This window comes from Peromyscus maniculatus, chromosome 2, assembly GCF_049852395.1.
Source record: "Peromyscus maniculatus bairdii isolate BWxNUB_F1_BW_parent chromosome 2, HU_Pman_BW_mat_3.1, whole genome shotgun sequence".
Lineage (NCBI taxonomy): Eukaryota > Metazoa > Chordata > Mammalia > Rodentia > Cricetidae > Peromyscus > Peromyscus maniculatus.
The window spans coordinates 107,486,125-107,503,779 of record NC_134853.1 but is presented as its reverse complement, the minus strand read 5'-3'; the positions used below and the strand labels follow the sequence as shown (position 1 = coordinate 107,503,779).

The window sequence follows — 17,655 nt, the reverse complement described above, 5'->3', positions numbered from 1 at the left end:
CAACCTCACTGTATAGTTCAGACTGGCTTCAAATTTACCATGTAGTCCAGGCTATTTCTAATCTCCTCCTATTCACTTACCTTTTCATAAATATAGTACAAAGTGAATTTTGTAGGGTCATGGTGGGTAATGTGCTAAATATAACCTTTAACTTTTCATCTAGGGTAAGAGGAATGAGCCCTCACTTTATGGGTACTTTCAGAATCCCTATGCTTCTATATGTCCATGGAGAGAGACACACCAAGTCTCTTTCCACATACAGTCAGAGTGTCTTGGTGGGCACAGTTCAGCCTACAGCAGTATAAGTTATTGAAGCCAACTGGTCAGCACATTTTATTAATTTTAATTCTCTTATTTTCATGTTTTAAAAGTTGTATAATAAAGAATTAAAATTATATTTCAGTATTTTAGGACCGAGGTAGGCCTTGTTATACTCATTCCTTGCATATCACTTTGACTTTCCCATGATAATTAAACACTAGTTTTTTGAAAAGTATTCTAGAAGGGCATTGATTTTTGGAGAAAAGGCATTTCAGTATAAATGGTAATTTTATTCATTATTTATTAGTGAATGTTGCACAAAGTGAGCCTTCTCAAAATCAAGAAATTTGCTATTACTAGGAATTGTTCTTACTTTTCTTTGTAATGCTTATTTTCCTCCTTTAAAAATCAATTTTGCAGAAGAAGAAATCTCAAATAAGAGCCTTGAAGCAAGAGAATCTCTGATTTGACAAGATGAAGCAGTTTCCAGTTGATTTAGCTGTGATGCTAAAACGGAAGCCTTGCCACTCAACTGCAGCTGATCTAGACACGTGCATTGGGAGTACAATACTCTTTTTCCAGGGTCAAAGAAGTTTCGCATGCACTTTGGCCTCTTGTAATGTCTTTAGGTGCTTAGCTCTTTTTTGATAAATATATGAGGTTGAAATGTGAAGTATTTAGAAATAGCAAATGTCAAGTTTTGGGAAACTATTTTGATTCCTAGAAAAATCTTGTAACATAAGTTAATGGCAAATGTCATAGTTGTGTTAAAATATCAGTTATTAACTTAAGGATGAGTGTGTAATCTAATAGCCACTGAAGAGCCTCATCTTTCATTTTAGAGAAACCATTTTATTGGATCTCTATGAAATATTTTGGTACTAAGAAAAAATGAGTGCAGCGTAGTGCCTTTGGATGTATAGTAAGAACAACAGATTTTAAAGTTTGTGAAATTGTAAACAGGCTTAATGAATTCCAATATATTAATCCTGAAGAATGATGTTGATGGGATAAAACACATGTTATAAGTAAAGACAAGACAGAATGAATTGAGAAAAAGAGGAAAGGTAGAAGATGACCAGACATTTAAAGAACACTGTTAAACTGTACTATTTTGTCTACATAGATTGAGAATTTAACACTAGTTTATATTTAACAAAAATATAAATGAAAAATTCACAAATCTGTTTTACTATTGTTGCCTGTGGGTGTTGTTTTGGGAAAAGCAATAAGTTTTATGTTACTGGTCATAATCTGTTAAAGTTCCCTAGTGCCTACAGAAAATCCAAAAATAATTTGAGAAAAATGAACATGGATTTAAGTAATTATAATATTTGTACATTTTGTAACATTTTGCCTTATTGTCCAGGCCCCTGGCCCAGAAATGTTTTTTTTTTTTTTTTTTGTAACATCCAAGTAATGAATACATGCGCCTGAATAAGAGTGACTAGAAGAGGCACTGAAAGGTTGATTTATCTCCTTCAGTTCTGTGTAGAGCCTCAGTTTGTAACTATCAAAATCTTGTCCCCAAGTCTTGTAGAAAATGAGGGAGGAGAAAGGTTGGAGGAAAGAGTACTGGAAGTGAATGGGTGGAGTGTCAGAGGACCATGAAACAGCTCCTTCTTGGCAATGGAAAGAGAGGACGTGTTCCAAAGGTGTCGGGTTTCACGAATACAGCAAAGCAGGGACTCTACGGTCTACTGGGAAACCATTCTGTTGTCTGCTTTACAGACAGCCTAGTATCTAAATTCTGAGTAGCATATTAGGTAAGAGGAGTGACTGTCAACGCTTCTGTCATGCCAGAGCCAAAGCTAAGTGTTAGCATGTTCACTTAGTCTTCATAATTGAGATAGCAGGTGTGCCGGGCCTGTGGGTATTGAAGCTAGGGAGATGAAAGGCTGGAGTGGAATGCAGGGGCCAACTGTGTTAGGATCATCTGGGATGCCTTTTTAAAATGCTTGTCTACGAGAGGGCCTAGAAATCTCATCTCAGATATGATTCCCTGGTAATTTATAAGTTCTGAAGGAGACCCTCAAATAGTAGGGGTTTCCTCCTGGGCCCTGGATTAGCCCAAACCACACCCAAACACCTGTTTTCATAGAGATCCTTTATTAAGTGGGGAAGAAAAGTGAAAGTGGTTGCAGAAAACAGCAGCAAATGACCTTGCAGGTGTAATTGTTAAGAGGAGAAAAAGGGGAGGTCTGTGTTAGAATGGGCTAGGATGCGGTGGTAAAGGAGGTTATGAAGGAGAAGGGGAAGGGAACAAGGGAAAGGGGAAGGAGTGTTTGTCCTGGAGGGACAAAGGACTGCCTCTGGATAGAGAGGAGACAGATGTGGCATATAAGCAAATGGCAGTTTATAAAGCTAAAGGGGGAAACCCTGTGTTAGGATGAGGTATTTAATTTTAATTGGGCATGTGATTCTGATTGCTGGGTTTAATACTTTGATAACTGGACCTTGGTTATCAGCCTCAGGAGGAGGAAGTGGCCAAATAAGGAAATAGACCTAGGTGGCTAGCTTTAGGAATGTAATGTGTTTTATAGCAAGGCAGAGGGAATGTGAGGGAAGGGCGAGGCCTGCCCGAGCCACATGTTCGAATGGGCTAGTATCTCTTCAAATTCAATAGTTTGCTGCTAAGAGGTTGCGATTCATATTAGCCTCAAGGTATCTTTAAGAAGTAGTATGCTATTGTATGTGTATTGTTCTAGGTGTCTTTCATTATGAGAGTCAAAAGATCAAGTATCTGGATATTTTGGACTTATGAGTCACTGAAATTTACCTATGGTCTGCTGAGTGTTACTGACATGTTTATTTCCTGTTTTCAGCACCATGAACAAAATCCCAAATCTGTAATTTCTCCAAAAGTGATTATAACTTAATGCTTTTGGCACCTTCCCATCCAGTATCTCCTGAAGTTCCCTTTGATGAAAAGGAATTACTTTGATCATGTCAGGTCCTTGCTTAGAAGTCCATTCTAGAATAGGGTTCTAATTTAAACACAGAGTCTCCTCTTTCTTCCTTCCCCTGGGATCTTTTAGAGTACTTACCTTGCCCTTCTAGCTCATCTCAGTTCTTTCATTATTTTGACGTGAAAATTTTAATAACCTTTAATTATACCAGTTAGAGTTATTTTTTACATTTTGTTTTTGTGTGTGGATGTTTGCCTGCAAGTCTATGTACCACTTCAGTGCCTGGTCCCCATGGAGGCCTGCAAAGGGAGTCAGATCCCCTGGGACTTGAGTTACAGACTGGTGTTAGCTTCCATATGGGTGCTGGGACTAGAACCTGGAACCCCAGAGTGAACAGCCAATACTCTTAATCACTGAGGCATCTCTCCAGCCAGTTATAGTTCCTTTTAAAGCTCAGAACAGCACTTAAACCCTTTAATTAATAAACATTTTAAGCCAGGCATGGTGGTGCACGCCTTTAATTCCAGCACTTGGGAGGCAGAGACAGGTGGATCTCTGAGCCAGCCTAGTCTACAGAGTGAGTGACAGGATAGCCAGGGCTACACAGAGAGACCCTGTCTCAATAAACCAAAAAAAAAAAAAAAAAAAAAAAAAACCACCTTTAATCTCAGCACTCAGGAGGCAGAGGCATTTGGATCTCCAAGTCTGGTCTACATAGTGAGTTCCAGTATGGTCAGGGCTTCAGTAAGACCCTGTCTAGAAAACAAACAAAGCTTAGAACAAATCACATTTTCCACCTGGAATTCTTAATTTGTCCTCCCTAGGTCCGTGGTCTTATGTCTTTTCTGAAGTGTATTGTTTAACTTTTGTTGTTTGTTTTATATTTGTCTGTGTGGGTAGGGGGAGAGGGGTTCTTGCTATTTTGTTCAGGTTAGTCTCAGCTCACAGCAATCTTCCTTCCTCAGCCTCTCAAGTGCTGGAACTATAGGTGTTTGCCTAGCTTTCACTTAGTGTCTTCATTAGACACCTCCCCCAAATTGTATGTGATCTCTGATCACAGCAGCTGTGTGCAAACTTAAGATACCTACCTTCTTACCTATGTAGATGTCTCTTGGGTATGCATGTACATACACATGCATATCCCAAGGGTCACAGACACTTAAGTATTGGAATTTTGTGTGCCTCTATGACCGAATAAAAGAAGGGGTAAATAAGTTTTTTCTTTGGTTACATAGAGTGTACCTTGTTATCTTCACCAAGATTAAAAAGCTGTGCAAATGGATTTCTACATTAAGTAAAACTTGAGATGCAAGTATGTCCCAATTATTATTGAGGGGGTGGGATCAAACCTGTGAGTGCTAAGGATGTACTCTCTGTCCCTGAAAGTTAAATGTTTCAAGAGGGCAAGCACGTAATGTTGCTGAGCATGAAAAATGTTACCAAGTAGGATAAAGAATAGTTTGAGAAGTTAAAGAACATTTGGAGGGCAGGGACTAAGTTTAACAAAATATACTAAACAGGTATTTTGAAACCTTTACTATATTTTTCTTAGTTGTAAGGCATGCCATTTATTTTATCTAAAGTTAAACAGGAATTCTTGAGACCCTTTTTTGTATAAAAGCAAACTATTTTTTCCCCTAGTGCACCAAAAGAAAATGTGTTCAAGACATGTTGTTTAATGTGTAAGGACAGTATAAACTTCAGATGCCTGCTTGCTCTAAAGATCACTTTTCTTTATGCACCGAGAGCTGGTGAGTCCATACTCTCAAGTGGAAAATGTCTGTTTCCTAGGGACTGTTTTTAAGTGTGTTCCTAATACTACTGTCTAGAATAAATATTCAGTGTTGTACCACCTGTCTAGGATTCTCTGTATTTCAAAAAGAATTATGTCCTGGACCATTCAATTATCCCATATAAAAGTACAATTTGATCAAAATAATTTGAAAGGCTCAGTGATAAAGGTAAGAGTACTTTGTTACTGGTATTTTAATCCCTTGGACTCTAGATTTATTACAGCAGATTTTACTTTTATTTTTTTGAGGCAGGTGCATGGAACTTCCTGTGTAGCCCAAGGTGGCCTAAGTGAAATTGCTCCTGCTGCCTGCCTGAGTGCTGGGATTATAAGGTGGTGACACCATGCCTAGTTTATACATTTCGTAGCTTCTTGCTTTTCATGGGTAGGGAACCTGTCATCACACCCACTGCTAGTGTTTAGTAAATAATGTAAAAAGCCTTAGAAAATTTAAAGCCCTATCCCTTACATGTATTGCCTCATTTGTAAAGTGAAAAGCTCCGAGTTGATCAGAAGTCTCCCTATAAAAGAAACTACTTAATATAGCCTTTAAGCTGTTATTAGAACTGGAATGGGGCAGTTTATGTCTGTATTGTTTTTACCATATAATATGACCAGTGCACATTAGGAACCTCAGAATCCGTCCCCACAAAGTAAGGGATCTACAAATCTGGTCAGTATCATGCAATTCCAGATAAATACAAATGGCAAAATACTAATTCTGGGGCCTTGGTTTCTTCAGTTTATGAATTTAGAATCACATGAAGAGATATCTATACATAAAATGATAGGGTTTTTTGTTTGTTTGTTTGTTTTTTGTTTGTTTTTGTTTTTTTTGAGGCAAGCAAGGCCTTACTATATAACCCAGGCTGTCCTTAAATTCATGGTGATCATCTTACCTTAGCCTCCTGAATACTGGGATTTCAGGGAATGAGCCGATGCCTAGCAAAAGCTAGGTTATTTTTTGTTTATTCTTGTTAACGGTGGTGGAGGGGTATAATAGGAAGGACAGAGGGTCTGGTAAGAATGCCTAAGTGTCTTACCTTAGTAAGGTCATATCAGTTTCTTCATGAATTAATAAATTAAAATACATGCACGCCAAGTACTTAATACCCAGCATTTAAAGGGTTCAAACTTAGCCAGATGTCACATGCAGTCATAAGGAATGGCTCAGTGGTCAAAGCTTACCAGGCACACTATTCTGGATGCTTTGTGTGTTAAAGTTTTTGGCAGTCATGGTATTCTTATTGGACCTACAAACAAGGGAATAGGCACAGTGAAATCAAATGTCTTGCTCAACTTCCAAGTAAAGGGTCAGAACCAGGGGTTCACCTGTGCTAGACAAGCACTCTACCACTGAGTGGGTCAGGGGTGGGGGTATCTCATGTTATCTCTGCTAGTCTCAAACTTCCTGATGACCTTGAACTCCCGATCCATGCACCACTACTCCATTTTTATGTGCTGCTAGTATCTGAGCCCAGGATCTTGTGCATCGTCAGACAAGCCATCTGCCAGTTGAGTAACATTATATGAATATCCAGTCCTTGAATCCAATTTGTAATTAAATTTTTTTTTTTTTGTGTATGGCTGTTTTGTGCCTGGTGCTTGCAGAGGCCAGAAGATGGTGTTGGATCCCCTAGAACTGCAGTTAAGAGATGGCGGTGAACTGCCATGTGAGTGCTGGGAATCCTGGGAATCGAACCCAGGTATTTGGGGGAAAAACAGTGCCCTTAACCACTGAGTCACTCTTCCAGTCCTTTGAGTCTTAACCACTGCTACAGCTGCTTAGAAGCACTGCCAGGGTGGTGGGGGCCACACTAGCAAAATGGGAAGTTTGCCAGTTAAACAGTACTTGTGGATAATCAGAATCTTTACTTAATTATTTCAAACAACGTATTTTAAATTGCTAATAATAAATGTTTATTCATGATTGAAACCGAGGATTTAGAAATACATTTTAATATCTTGCTGATAAAATAGTAACATTCCACCTTTGTTATCTGATAATACAGAAGATAACTGCTTTAATATTCTTATCTATTATAACCAGGTAACCAGAACACACACACAAACCACCTACTTTAGTGTTACACCACACCAACTTTTCATAAAGGCCGTCTTGAAGCTCTACTGGGTAGCTGAGTAAATAGCGTCCAATGCTAAGACTAGGGAAGAGATGGGATAGTAAGCACACGTTTCAAAGCTCACTTTTAAGCACACGACATGAATATCAAAAACAAGGGATGCAAAGGAAAACAAAAAGGTAATTCAGCATTTTACTAAGGAGCATTTGGCATTACTCAACGCATGAGGAGGCTGTGCTTGGGGCCGTCTACTCTCTCTAGCTTCTCAAAGTGTTTCCTGGCATTACGAATGTTGATCAGAGTAGCTGCAGAAGGGATGGATGGATCTGACATGACCACCATCACATACGTGTTTGATGTGAAGATGTCGATGAAGGCAGCGAAGTTAGAATTCCTCACTTCCATGCTCTGGAAAGAAGCGGCCAATTTACTGCAGCTTAGCTTGAACTGCTTGATGATGTTGCTGATCTTCTCAAAGCGGTGCACATCACGCTGCTCTTTGCATTGGTAGTGGGAAATCACCAAGAACGTAGCTCTCTCGAACAGCAGAACTTCATCGGCCTCAATAATCTGGGCAAAATTCCTTAGGTTCATCTCCAGCTGCTGAACGTTGGGGATCAGCTGATAGACGATGCTGGACCAGGCTTTGTAGAGCGTCTCATCCCAGATGGACGTTCGAAAACAAGCGCACTCCAGCGGGCGAGACAAACGCCTCAGGTCTTCCTCTCGCTCTTTAAAAATCAGGTCACGTTGATCTTCCTGAACCAGATCCATTTTGTGCACTAGGCAGAAGATTTTGGCATCAGGTGAATTCTGGAGGATGGCTTCCAGACACGACTGGTAATAATGCATGTCCTTTTCCAGTTCGCGGCTCTCTACGTCAAACACGTATATCAGGACCTCCACATTACGGAAGATGTTGTCCCGCTGGCTGGTGAAGTAATTCTCCATAAAGGTGTCCTGGCCGCCACAGTCCCACAGGTTCAGCACCAGGTTCCCCAGGAATCGAACGTGGGAGTGCTCCACGTCGATGGTGGCACCCAGGCGCCTGGTGTCGCGCGCAATATAATTTGCAAAGATGATCGACCTCATGCTGGTCTTCCCCGACCCGCTCTTCCCCATCAGCAGCACCTTTTTCTTCATGGCTGTATTTGGCATCACCTGCCGGCGTCGCCACGGACTGGGCCTGAGGCGCGGCCTAACGGCGGACCGACCGAGGACGGCGGCGGCGGCGGCGGCTCCGGGGGCTGGGCGACGTGCACCGCCGGGCAGCGGGAGGCCGAGCGCGCGAGCTCCGGGCAGGAGAGACCGCTGCGGGGCGAGTCCTCAGAAAACAGCGCCGGAGGCAATGGCTGCAGCCGCTCCGAGCTAGCGAGAACCGACTAGTGATGCGATCAGCTCCGGCCGGGGCGCCACCCACTTCCCGCCGACATCTCGCGAGAACTCCGGGTTCCTGCCGCCGCCCACTTCCGGTGGTGACCTCGCGAGAACGCCGGCTGAGCCTTGTCAGTCGGGTGGAATGCTGAGAAACGGCTTCTTAAGTGCAGCCTGGTCGTGGCCGGGCGCAGCGGGTTGAAAGGAAAGGGGACGCCCACTGCGGTGTTTTGTTCTGTTCAGGTTGGGCTGGGGCTTTGCAGGAAGGTTCGGGCGAGCCCGGCAGCGGGAATGCTGCCCTCGCGTGGCCAGAAGTCCCACACGACCGCTGCCGTAGTCACCTCCCCCAGAGACGTGCGTAAGAAGCAGGCAGGGGGAGGCCAGGTCTGATTTGTCAGCCCACATAGGATGGCAAGTGAAACCAACGTCAGAAAGGCTTTGAGAAGCTAAGTGCGTGCCCAGGGCTGGGCAGTACCCTTACCAGGAGACTTTCCGACTTCGGTTAGTCCCCCTTTTACTTCCAGACGAGTTCCTTTTTCATATCCAGTGTTCTCATAATCTCAGACTAGAGAATTTGTAATCAGAATCCAGAACCCGAGGAGAGGGTAATATGAAACACCATGCATTAGCTACATCCTCACATTAACCGTGTGGACAACCATTTTCAAGTGAGGAAATTAAACCTTAGGAGGTTAAAGGGTCTCAATGACTTACAGGGTTTGCTCGCTTAGCCTCAGGTCACATTGCCTCCCCCAAGCGCAGGGCTCTGTTTTTGATCTTCAAGGAGAGATAATCAGCGACATTCAGCACATTGAGGATGACTCAGTAGGTCACCAGGGCACTTCAGATTCCTAAGTTAGGACACTACACTTACTGTAAAGCCATTTCAGGCTGTGTACCACACTGTACCAGTAAAGACATTTCCTCACCCATTCACTCAAAAATTGAACAATGGGCCTGGAGACATGGCTCAGCAGTTAAGTGTACTTGCTGCTTATGTAGAGGGCCAGGGTTCAGATAGGATACCCTCTTGGCCTCTACGGTCTCCTTCACAGATAAGGTGCACATAAACTCACACAGGCACGTGTGTATGCACACACTTATCTTCCCGTGAACCTGGGTTTAATTTCCAGCACCTGCCATGGCTCCCTGAAACTGTAACTCTAGTCCCAGGGGATCTGACGCCCTCTTCCAACCTCTATGGGCACTGCATGCACGTGATGCATAGATATACATGCAGGCAAAACACCCATTCAGATAAGTGATATTTAACATATGCAAGAAAGTTAAAAAGTGATCATTGCTCCTTATAATACATTAGTGTGTGTGTGTGTGTGTGAAAACAGATGTCTTATTTAGAGCTGGCCATTCAATAGTCACTAACTCTTAGTACTTTGACTAATTATGAGTCTCTGCATTAACTGCTGTCCACTGCAGAGAGAAGCTTCTCTACTTGTGGCTGAGCGCAGCAGTAATCTATGTGCATAAACACAAATTTTTAGAAGAGAGTTTGACATGTTCATTTTGCAAGATTTCAGTAGTAGATTCCTTAAGTTTACAGTTTACCAGGCATGAATTCTGTCCTTTGGAACAGGCTTTAACTCCAATCGAAAGCAGTTAGTTACCCCCAACATAACTTTTGTGCTGTGTGTGTGTGTGTGTGTGTGTATACATATATACACATATATATGTGTGTATCTATATTGGCTGGCAAGTTGGTATTGTAGCATTCAGGGTTCACCACTGGGTAACACCACTGATGACTTTTCTTCCCCTGCAACCTGCTTAGTACCCTCTGGCACTATGAAAACTAGCCAGCAAGGAGGAAGTTTTTAGGTCAGTTCCAGCCAAGAGCGATAGCAATAACCTGTGTTGTTTTGGGAGCCTCGGGCCTTTCTTGGCTCTGATACTATGTCTGGAAGTGACTCTTTAACAACCCACATTTTCTGGAGGAAGTATTGTCCACTCATGCTGTGTACCAGTGATCAAAGTGTGTGTGTGTGTGTGTGTACATGGGCTTTCCTTACATCCTTAGTTTTGGTCAACAAACTTCACCCCTTCCTCACCCTGTACCTCTACTCCCATCACTGGTTTAACTTTTAACCTCCAGCATTTCTCCCTCTCTATTTTCCTATTGCATGTATTCCATTGCACCTTCATCCATTAAGTACCCTCACCCCTACATGGGCCCTTTTTAGCTTCCTGAGTTTGATAGGTATTCCAAAGTAGACACATACATCTAAAAAGTCAATATACTTTGTTCTGTATATTTAGTGCTTTAATCTTTTTTCAGATTTATTTTGTTTTTATTTTTGTGTCTGCCTGTGTGTCTGTGTGAGTGTATGCCACATGTGTGCAGGTGTCTGAGAGAGCATTGAATCCCCCTGGACCGAGGTTTCAGGCAATGGAGAGCTACCTTAGTTAGGTGCTGGGAACTTGACTCCTTTAGAAAAATAGGAAATGTTGATAAACCACTGAACTCTCTCCCAGGTTCCTAGCATTTTAATTATAATATGGTGAGAGGAGTCATTTTTCTGATCTGTCTGTGTGGTGTCCTAAATGCCTTGCATATCTGGACTGGCAACTCTTTCCCTAAATCTGTGGTGATATATTGTGTTCCCCAAAATATTGTGCACCCTAATAAATTTATCTGGGGTCAGAGAACAGAACAGCTACTAGATATAGAGGCCAGAAAATGGTGGCACACACGCCTTTAATCCTAGTATTCTGAAGGCAGAGATCCATCTCTGAGTTTAAAGCCACACTGGAAACAACCAGCCATAGTGACTCACGCCTTTAATCCCATGAAGTGAGCCTTTAATCCCAGGAAGTGATGGCAGAAAGCAGAAAGGTATGTAAGGTGTGAGGACCAGGAACTAGGCAGGTTAAGCTTTTAGATTTTTGAGCAGCACAGTTCAGCTGAGAGGCATCCAGTCTGAGGAAACAGGATCAGCAGAGGAATTGGCAAGGTGAGGTAGCTGTGGCTTGTTCTGCTTCTCTGATCTTGCAGCATTGACCTCAGTACCTGGATCCAGGTTTGTTTTTATTAATAAGACCTTTTAAGATTCATGCTACATAAATCTGGGAATGTTTTTTGTTTGATTCTTTTGAAAACACTTTCCATGTCTTTAGAATGAGATTCTTCTCCCTTTTTTCTATGCCTGTAATCCAATAAATCGGGCTTTTTCATAGTGTCATGTATATCTTGGATTCCCACTGGAGCCTTCTTGTTATTCTATCATTGTCCTCATTGGATTGTTCTAGTTTCTCCATCTTGTCTTCAAGCTTAGATTTTCTGTCCTCTGCCATCTATTCTTGCTGATAATTTCCACAGTTTATTTGATCTATTATGTTTTTTACTTCAATATTTCAAATTCGTTTTTCTTCAGTATTTCTATCTCTGTTGAATTCCTTTTCCATCACCCATTGTCTTCCTTATGTCATCCAGTGGTTTGCTTGTGTCTTTGAACATGCTTATAGTCATTATTTTGATTTATCTCTTTCAGGGGTCTCTGCAACCACCATGGCCAGCAAAGTAATGATTTGTGGACTTCAAGAGGTAGTTTGCTTCAACATGGCTAAGTAGCTGGTGTTGGTTCAAACTTTGGGAATTTGACACTGAGTAGTTTATTTGGGGCATATTTAAGCACAGCAAAATTTGGTGAAAACTTTCCTGGTGACAATTTACTTAATCCCATGTGCACAATAAAGCTTACGACGTGACAACTTCGGAACTCTTTGTACATGTGACATCTTCCAATAAAGATGGCTTTTAGAGATTGATTACATGTGACACTTTCCATAAAGATAGTTCTATAGATTGACAAGCTCATGATAAGGGTCTGGAGGAGGATCTGCTGTGCTCTGAGCCACACACAGATAGCACAAAGGTCAGCAGGCTGTTAACCATTCTCTCCCAGCCTTCTGAGCAGATAACAGGTTGGTTATACATCCCTCCCTTTGAAGGGACAACCCTGTGTGCTTAACATTCCTGGTTCCCCTAGTGTTTATCTGTGAGTACAAGGACCTTCATGCCTTCTACATCCTCCCCCCTTTTTATTTTTTAAAAAGAAAATTGTGGCTGTAATAGAGGTCAAGGTTGAATTACCCTCACGGCTAATCTAACTAGCATAGGCAAGCATAACAGAATTATAAGAATAGCTAGCAGAGGACCAAGGAAAGGGGAAAGCCACTTTAGCCATGATGGCCATTCAAAGATCACTTGAGAGATTTTATCTCCTTATGCAGATCTTTAATTTGACCATCCCTAGTATGAGAGAAATCTGACACATTAAAGCAGTACATGCCAAGGAATTGATGACACCCAAGATTGTGCTTGAGCAACAGATGATCTAAAGTAGTTCTATTTTGTGAAACTGTGGTCTTCAGTTCGCCCACCTCTTGATTAATTTCTGCTCATTGTTTTGTTGTAATACTAGTAGTTTTACTATTCATACAGACCATTGTTGAGGCCTCTCTTTGTATTCCAGTAATCGTTTCTGGGGCTGACAATAAAAAAGCCTAAAAACAATCCTTAACATGGGAAAACAGCATCATATTGTCTCCTATTACAGGCTTTTATTCCCCTCCTGACAAAAGGCATTTGGATTCTGCACTGACAAGTGTCGTGGAATATTATTTTAAGATGTTAATAAAGAACTGAACGGCCAATAGCTAGGCAAGAGAAAGGGTAGGCGGGGCTGGCAGGCAGAGAGAATAAATAGAAGGAGAAGAGGAGAAAAAGAAAGAGGAAAGAGCAAGAAGAGGAGAGGAGGACGCTTAGGGCTGGCCAGCCAGCCAGCCCGCCGGCCACCCGGTCATGCAGCCACCCAGCCAGCCATGGAGTAAGAGTGAAAGTAAGATATACAGAAATAAGAAAAGGAAAAAGCCCAGAGGCAAAAGCTAGATGGGATAATTAAAGTTAAGAAAAGCTGGCAAGAAACAAGCCAAGGTAGGCTGGGCATTTATAATTAAGAGTAAACTTCCATATGTGATTTATTTGGGAGCTGGGTGGTGGGCCCCCCAAAAGAACAAAAACAACCAAAAACAGACAAGCTGAGATTTAACATGTAATATAGTGAGTAAACATAACAGCAGCATTTTGGGGTCAGTAGTATTGTGTCCTTGTTATCTCCTCAGGTCAGTACCTTATTCTTCTGCTTGGAAAATCCTCTAGTTGGGTTTGAAATCTGTTTTTTTGTGTTTTATTTGACTGGTGGTCTCTGGAATGCTGTCCTGGTCAGATGCATTGGAGTGGGAGACATCTGGGAATTTATTCATTTTCTGGAAAGATACAAGCATAACCTTGCCCTGCTGTTAGAACAACATTGGGCCCTTTCCATTGATTAGTTTCCAGATCTTTCCACTTAACATAAACTTTAGGCTATGTTTCCTTTAGGGCAAAATGCTTTTGGCCAGTAGAAAAAGCATTATCCTTTAAAGTGAAGAAATTTGAAGTTAGCACAGCTAGATGTAGCATAGTTTATGGGGACTTAGTGGGTATATATACCTTCTTTTTATTTTTAAACTTTGCCATTTAAGTATTTGAAGGTGTCGTTCTACAATAGCCTGACCCTGTGGATTGTAAGGGATTTCAGTAAAGTGATTAATATTATACAAATTGCAAAATTCCTTAAGTCATTTGCTAGTATAAGCAGGGGTAATACCAGTTTTTAGTTGTGATGGGAGTCCCAGAAAAGAAATGAATAAAGAGCCACTTGACAAATTCAAGTTCCAGATATGACACAATGGTATTTTCCTGGAGCCCCCAGGGCACCATGTCCTCCCTGGGGCTGTGCTCTGCTGTGGGAAGCACAGAGGTCCTTGTGTTCTCACTCTTACTAGATGTCATTGCCGTAGGGTTAATAAATTTTGAGGAAGTTATGTTGTCTTGATTTTTCATAGTTCGTATGTTACTGCCTTAAGATGTATGCATCTGATCTTATTTCTTTGATTGGTTTATTTTTATTTTTTAAAGATTTGTTTCTAAGTGTGTGTGTGTGTGTGTGTGTGTGTGTGTGTGTGTGTGTGTGTGTGTGTGTACACATACGTGTACACGCACTCACCTCGAGCGCCTGTGGAGGCCAGAAGCATCAGATCCCTTAGGAGCTGGAGTAACAGAATCTGTGAGCCATCTGACACAGGTATTGGAATCCTAACTCAGGTCACCTGCAAGAGCAGTGCATACTCCTATCTACTCAGCCATCTTTCCAGCCCCCTGCTTTATTATTATTATTATTATTATTATTATTATTATTGTTATTATCATCATCATCATCATCAGTTGCATTCTTTCAGTCAAAGTATTTGTAATGTTCAAGTGGGACTTGGATGAGGTGGGGGTAGGGTTGATAGGGTTGACTTTGTAGTCAGAATGTAATTCCTCAGACTCGGAGCTCTGGGTGCCCAGAGTAAGTTCTGTATTGCTTCTAGAACAGGGGCTTCCCTGGGAGAGCAACCACAGCTATTTGATGATACTTCTATGCAAATGTCTAGCCAATTACTAATGGTGGGTGCTCTGACTTCAATAACTATTACAGGATAAACAACCAAGAAGAGTGTGGTGTAAGCTTGAATTTTAGTAAGTAATATTAGGAGTAGAAGGCAAAGAAGGTAGGTAAAGCTGAGAATTAAATATTAGATTTGCTTTGAAAACATAGGTTGCATGAGGATAAGGATTAAGCATTAAGATCAACTTTGGGAAAAAACCCATCATGGTGGGTAAAGTGAGTAGGAGGGAAATTTGTGATAGTCAGGGTCCAAAGCTTTTAGAGATTGTTAAAGCTATGGAAAGTTATAATTAGAAAGTAAAAAGAGTAGGTGGTGAGGATGAGAGAAGTTATATTATTAAGGGGTGGTGGTAGTATATGGGATGGGGAGGAAGAGTATTGTGAAGAACGTCTTAGAATAAACTGGGTGGGCATATAATGGTCCTAAGACCTAACTGAGCAATGTAGAAACAAAAGCAAAACCATCCCAAGACACTTGCTAGAGTAGAAATTAACAATAGAAAATGAGAGCGAAAGAGAATGCTCATGGACTGAGTAGCTGGCACAGCTGTGTTGAGTTGAATGATGACAATCTCAGATCCCTCTGCTCTAGTAGGTTCTGTGAGGTGCAGAAGGGGAGTGTGGGAGACTTTGGTCTCTGCAGCTTCAGTGTTATTGGGGTTTGACACGTGGAGGGGAACATTGTAAATCCTTTCCTAATAAGACTCCTCAGACTCCTGTTCATCGCTGGGGCCTTTTCTTGTTCTGGATGGAGGGCTGTTTGTTACAGTCAGGCTGATTTTATGTATTTTACTTTCAAGATAGGGTTTCTCTGTGTATCCCTGGCTGTTCTGGAACTCGATTTGTAATAAACCAAGCTGGCCTTAAATTCACAGAACCCTTCTGCCTCTGCCTTCTGAGTGCTGGGATTACAGGCATGTGCCACCACTGCCTGGTTTATTTAAAAATTTTAATTACATTTCAATATTTGAATGTGTGTGGGCACGTGTATGCCATGGTGTATGTGAGGGTCAGAGAATGACTTCTGGGAGTTGATCTTCTCCTACCAGTAGATGCTGGGGCTTGAACTCAAATTGTCAGTCTTGGTAGCAAGCGCCTTTCCCTGCTGAGCCATGCTGGCTCTGATTTTTTTTTTAACAGAATCATTTCATTGCATTAAACATCTTTTACCTTTCTAAGGCAATTAAATACTAATTTAAAAAACGTTTTTATTTCTGGGGATTGTACCCAGGGACTCATGCATGCTATTGTCTGCATCTTTATTTAGGCTTGCATGTCAAATTCTCCCGAGAGTTTTCTATGACATATAAGCCCGATAAACAGTTTGTTAGCTTTTCATTGATGTAAAGAAATACTCTAGTTTGGGCTTGGTGGTGCACACCTACAATCCACTAAGGAACTGAGGCAGGGGGATCAAGAATTCAAGGCCAGTCTAAACAAAACAAAGCACCAAGTGAAACAAAGACTCTGGAGGTGATTCTAAGCTCTGGAGCCAGGGACAGGGTGGCAGGCAGATGGTAACACCTTAGTCCTAGGACATTTATTCAGAATTACATAAAGGTGGCATTTTCCAGAACTGGGTGTGAAATAAGTTGTAGAGCAGTCACCTTTGTTGCTATCTCATGGTTCCTCACATATCTGATAGCTGCCATCTTAAGTAAGTCATTCTGGATGCCCACACCAGTGCCATGTTGTCTAAGCCTATGCCTGATTATATTATGATCCTTATTCTCTCACCAGGACTTCTGAAGAAAAGGTGATTTATTTAGCTTACGGTTTTGGAGAATTAAGGTCCAAATGGCCTACATCAAGGTCAATGAGGGCTACCCCTTGACTACATCACCTCATGATGCACAAGGATAGGAATTGTGGAAATGTGTGCTGGCAAAAAAGTTATCTTGAGCCAGGTGCAGCTTCTAAACAATAGGTCAATTACTGAATCTACTTTTAAAATGGAACTACTTGTTTTAAATAGGATAAGTAATGAAATTTTTTTGTCTGAGTTTATCAAATGTTACTGGACTGGGCATTGTTAATATATATTAATGGAGTTTTTCATTTGAATCTGCCAAATGTTAATGGACTAGACACTGTTAATGTCATTCTTGATTGTATATATTGTATATACTTATTGGATATAGTTTTTCTTGTATTAGTTATAAGCTTTTCAATTTTAGACAAAAAAAAGGGGAAATGTGGTGATACTGTGTTCTCCAATATACCATGCACCCTAATAAATTTATCTGGGGTCAGAGAACAGAACAGCCACTAGACAGACATAGAGGCCAGAAAATGATGGCACTCACACCTTTAATCCTATAACTTGGGAGGCAGAGATCTGTCTGGATCTCTGTGAGTTTAAAGCCACACTGGAAGCAGCCTGGCATGGTGACTCATGCCTTTAATCCCAGGAAGTGATGGCAGAAAGCAGAAAGGTATATAAGGCGTGAGGACCAGGAACTAGAGCTGGTTAAGCTTTTGGACTGGTTAAGCTTTTAGGCTTTTGAGCAGCACAGTTCAGCTGAGAGGCATCCAGTCTGAGGAAACAGGATCACCTGAAGAATTGGCAAGGTGAGGAAGCTGTGGCTCGTTCTGCTTCTCTGGTCTTCCAGCATTGACCCCAGTACCTGGCTCCAGGTTTGTTCCTATTAATAAGACTATTTAAGATTCATGCTACAAGATATCCCCAAATACAATGTTCTAAGGTGGAAACAGTTTCCTGGAAT

The 17,655-nt window shown here is 41.5% G+C and overlaps 2 protein-coding genes and 1 long non-coding RNA gene across 4 annotated transcripts in view; 2 read left to right on the top strand and 1 right to left on the bottom strand.

Annotated features, from left to right (window-relative positions):
* The window catches only part of Haus6 (HAUS augmin like complex subunit 6), a 41,389-nt gene extending 37,564 nt beyond the window's left edge, over positions 1-3,825 (top strand). For both annotated transcript variants that reach the window (XM_006975979.4, XM_076564478.1), the window contains one exon: positions 682-3,825. In XM_006975979.4, coding sequence (XP_006976041.1) covers positions 682-731 — 50 coding nt within the window. In that variant the 3' untranslated portion in view covers positions 732-3,825. The remainder of the gene's footprint in view (positions 1-681) is intronic.
* Positions 3,826-6,858: 3,033 nt separating this feature from the next.
* On the bottom strand, positions 6,859-8,501 carry Rraga (Ras related GTP binding A). Its single transcript, XM_006975980.4, has one exon. It carries the CDS (start codon positions 8,202-8,204, stop codon positions 7,263-7,265), a length of 942 nt encoding a protein of 313 aa, XP_006976042.1. The 5' UTR covers positions 8,205-8,501; the 3' UTR covers positions 6,859-7,262.
* Positions 8,502-8,808: 307 nt separating this feature from the next.
* Positions 8,809-12,146, top strand: LOC121827281 (uncharacterized). The gene is made up of 2 exons (XR_013049182.1): positions 8,809-8,870; positions 11,927-12,146. It is a non-coding gene; the product is annotated as an uncharacterized LOC121827281 (long non-coding RNA).
* The last annotated feature ends 5,509 nt before the right edge of the window (positions 12,147-17,655 follow it).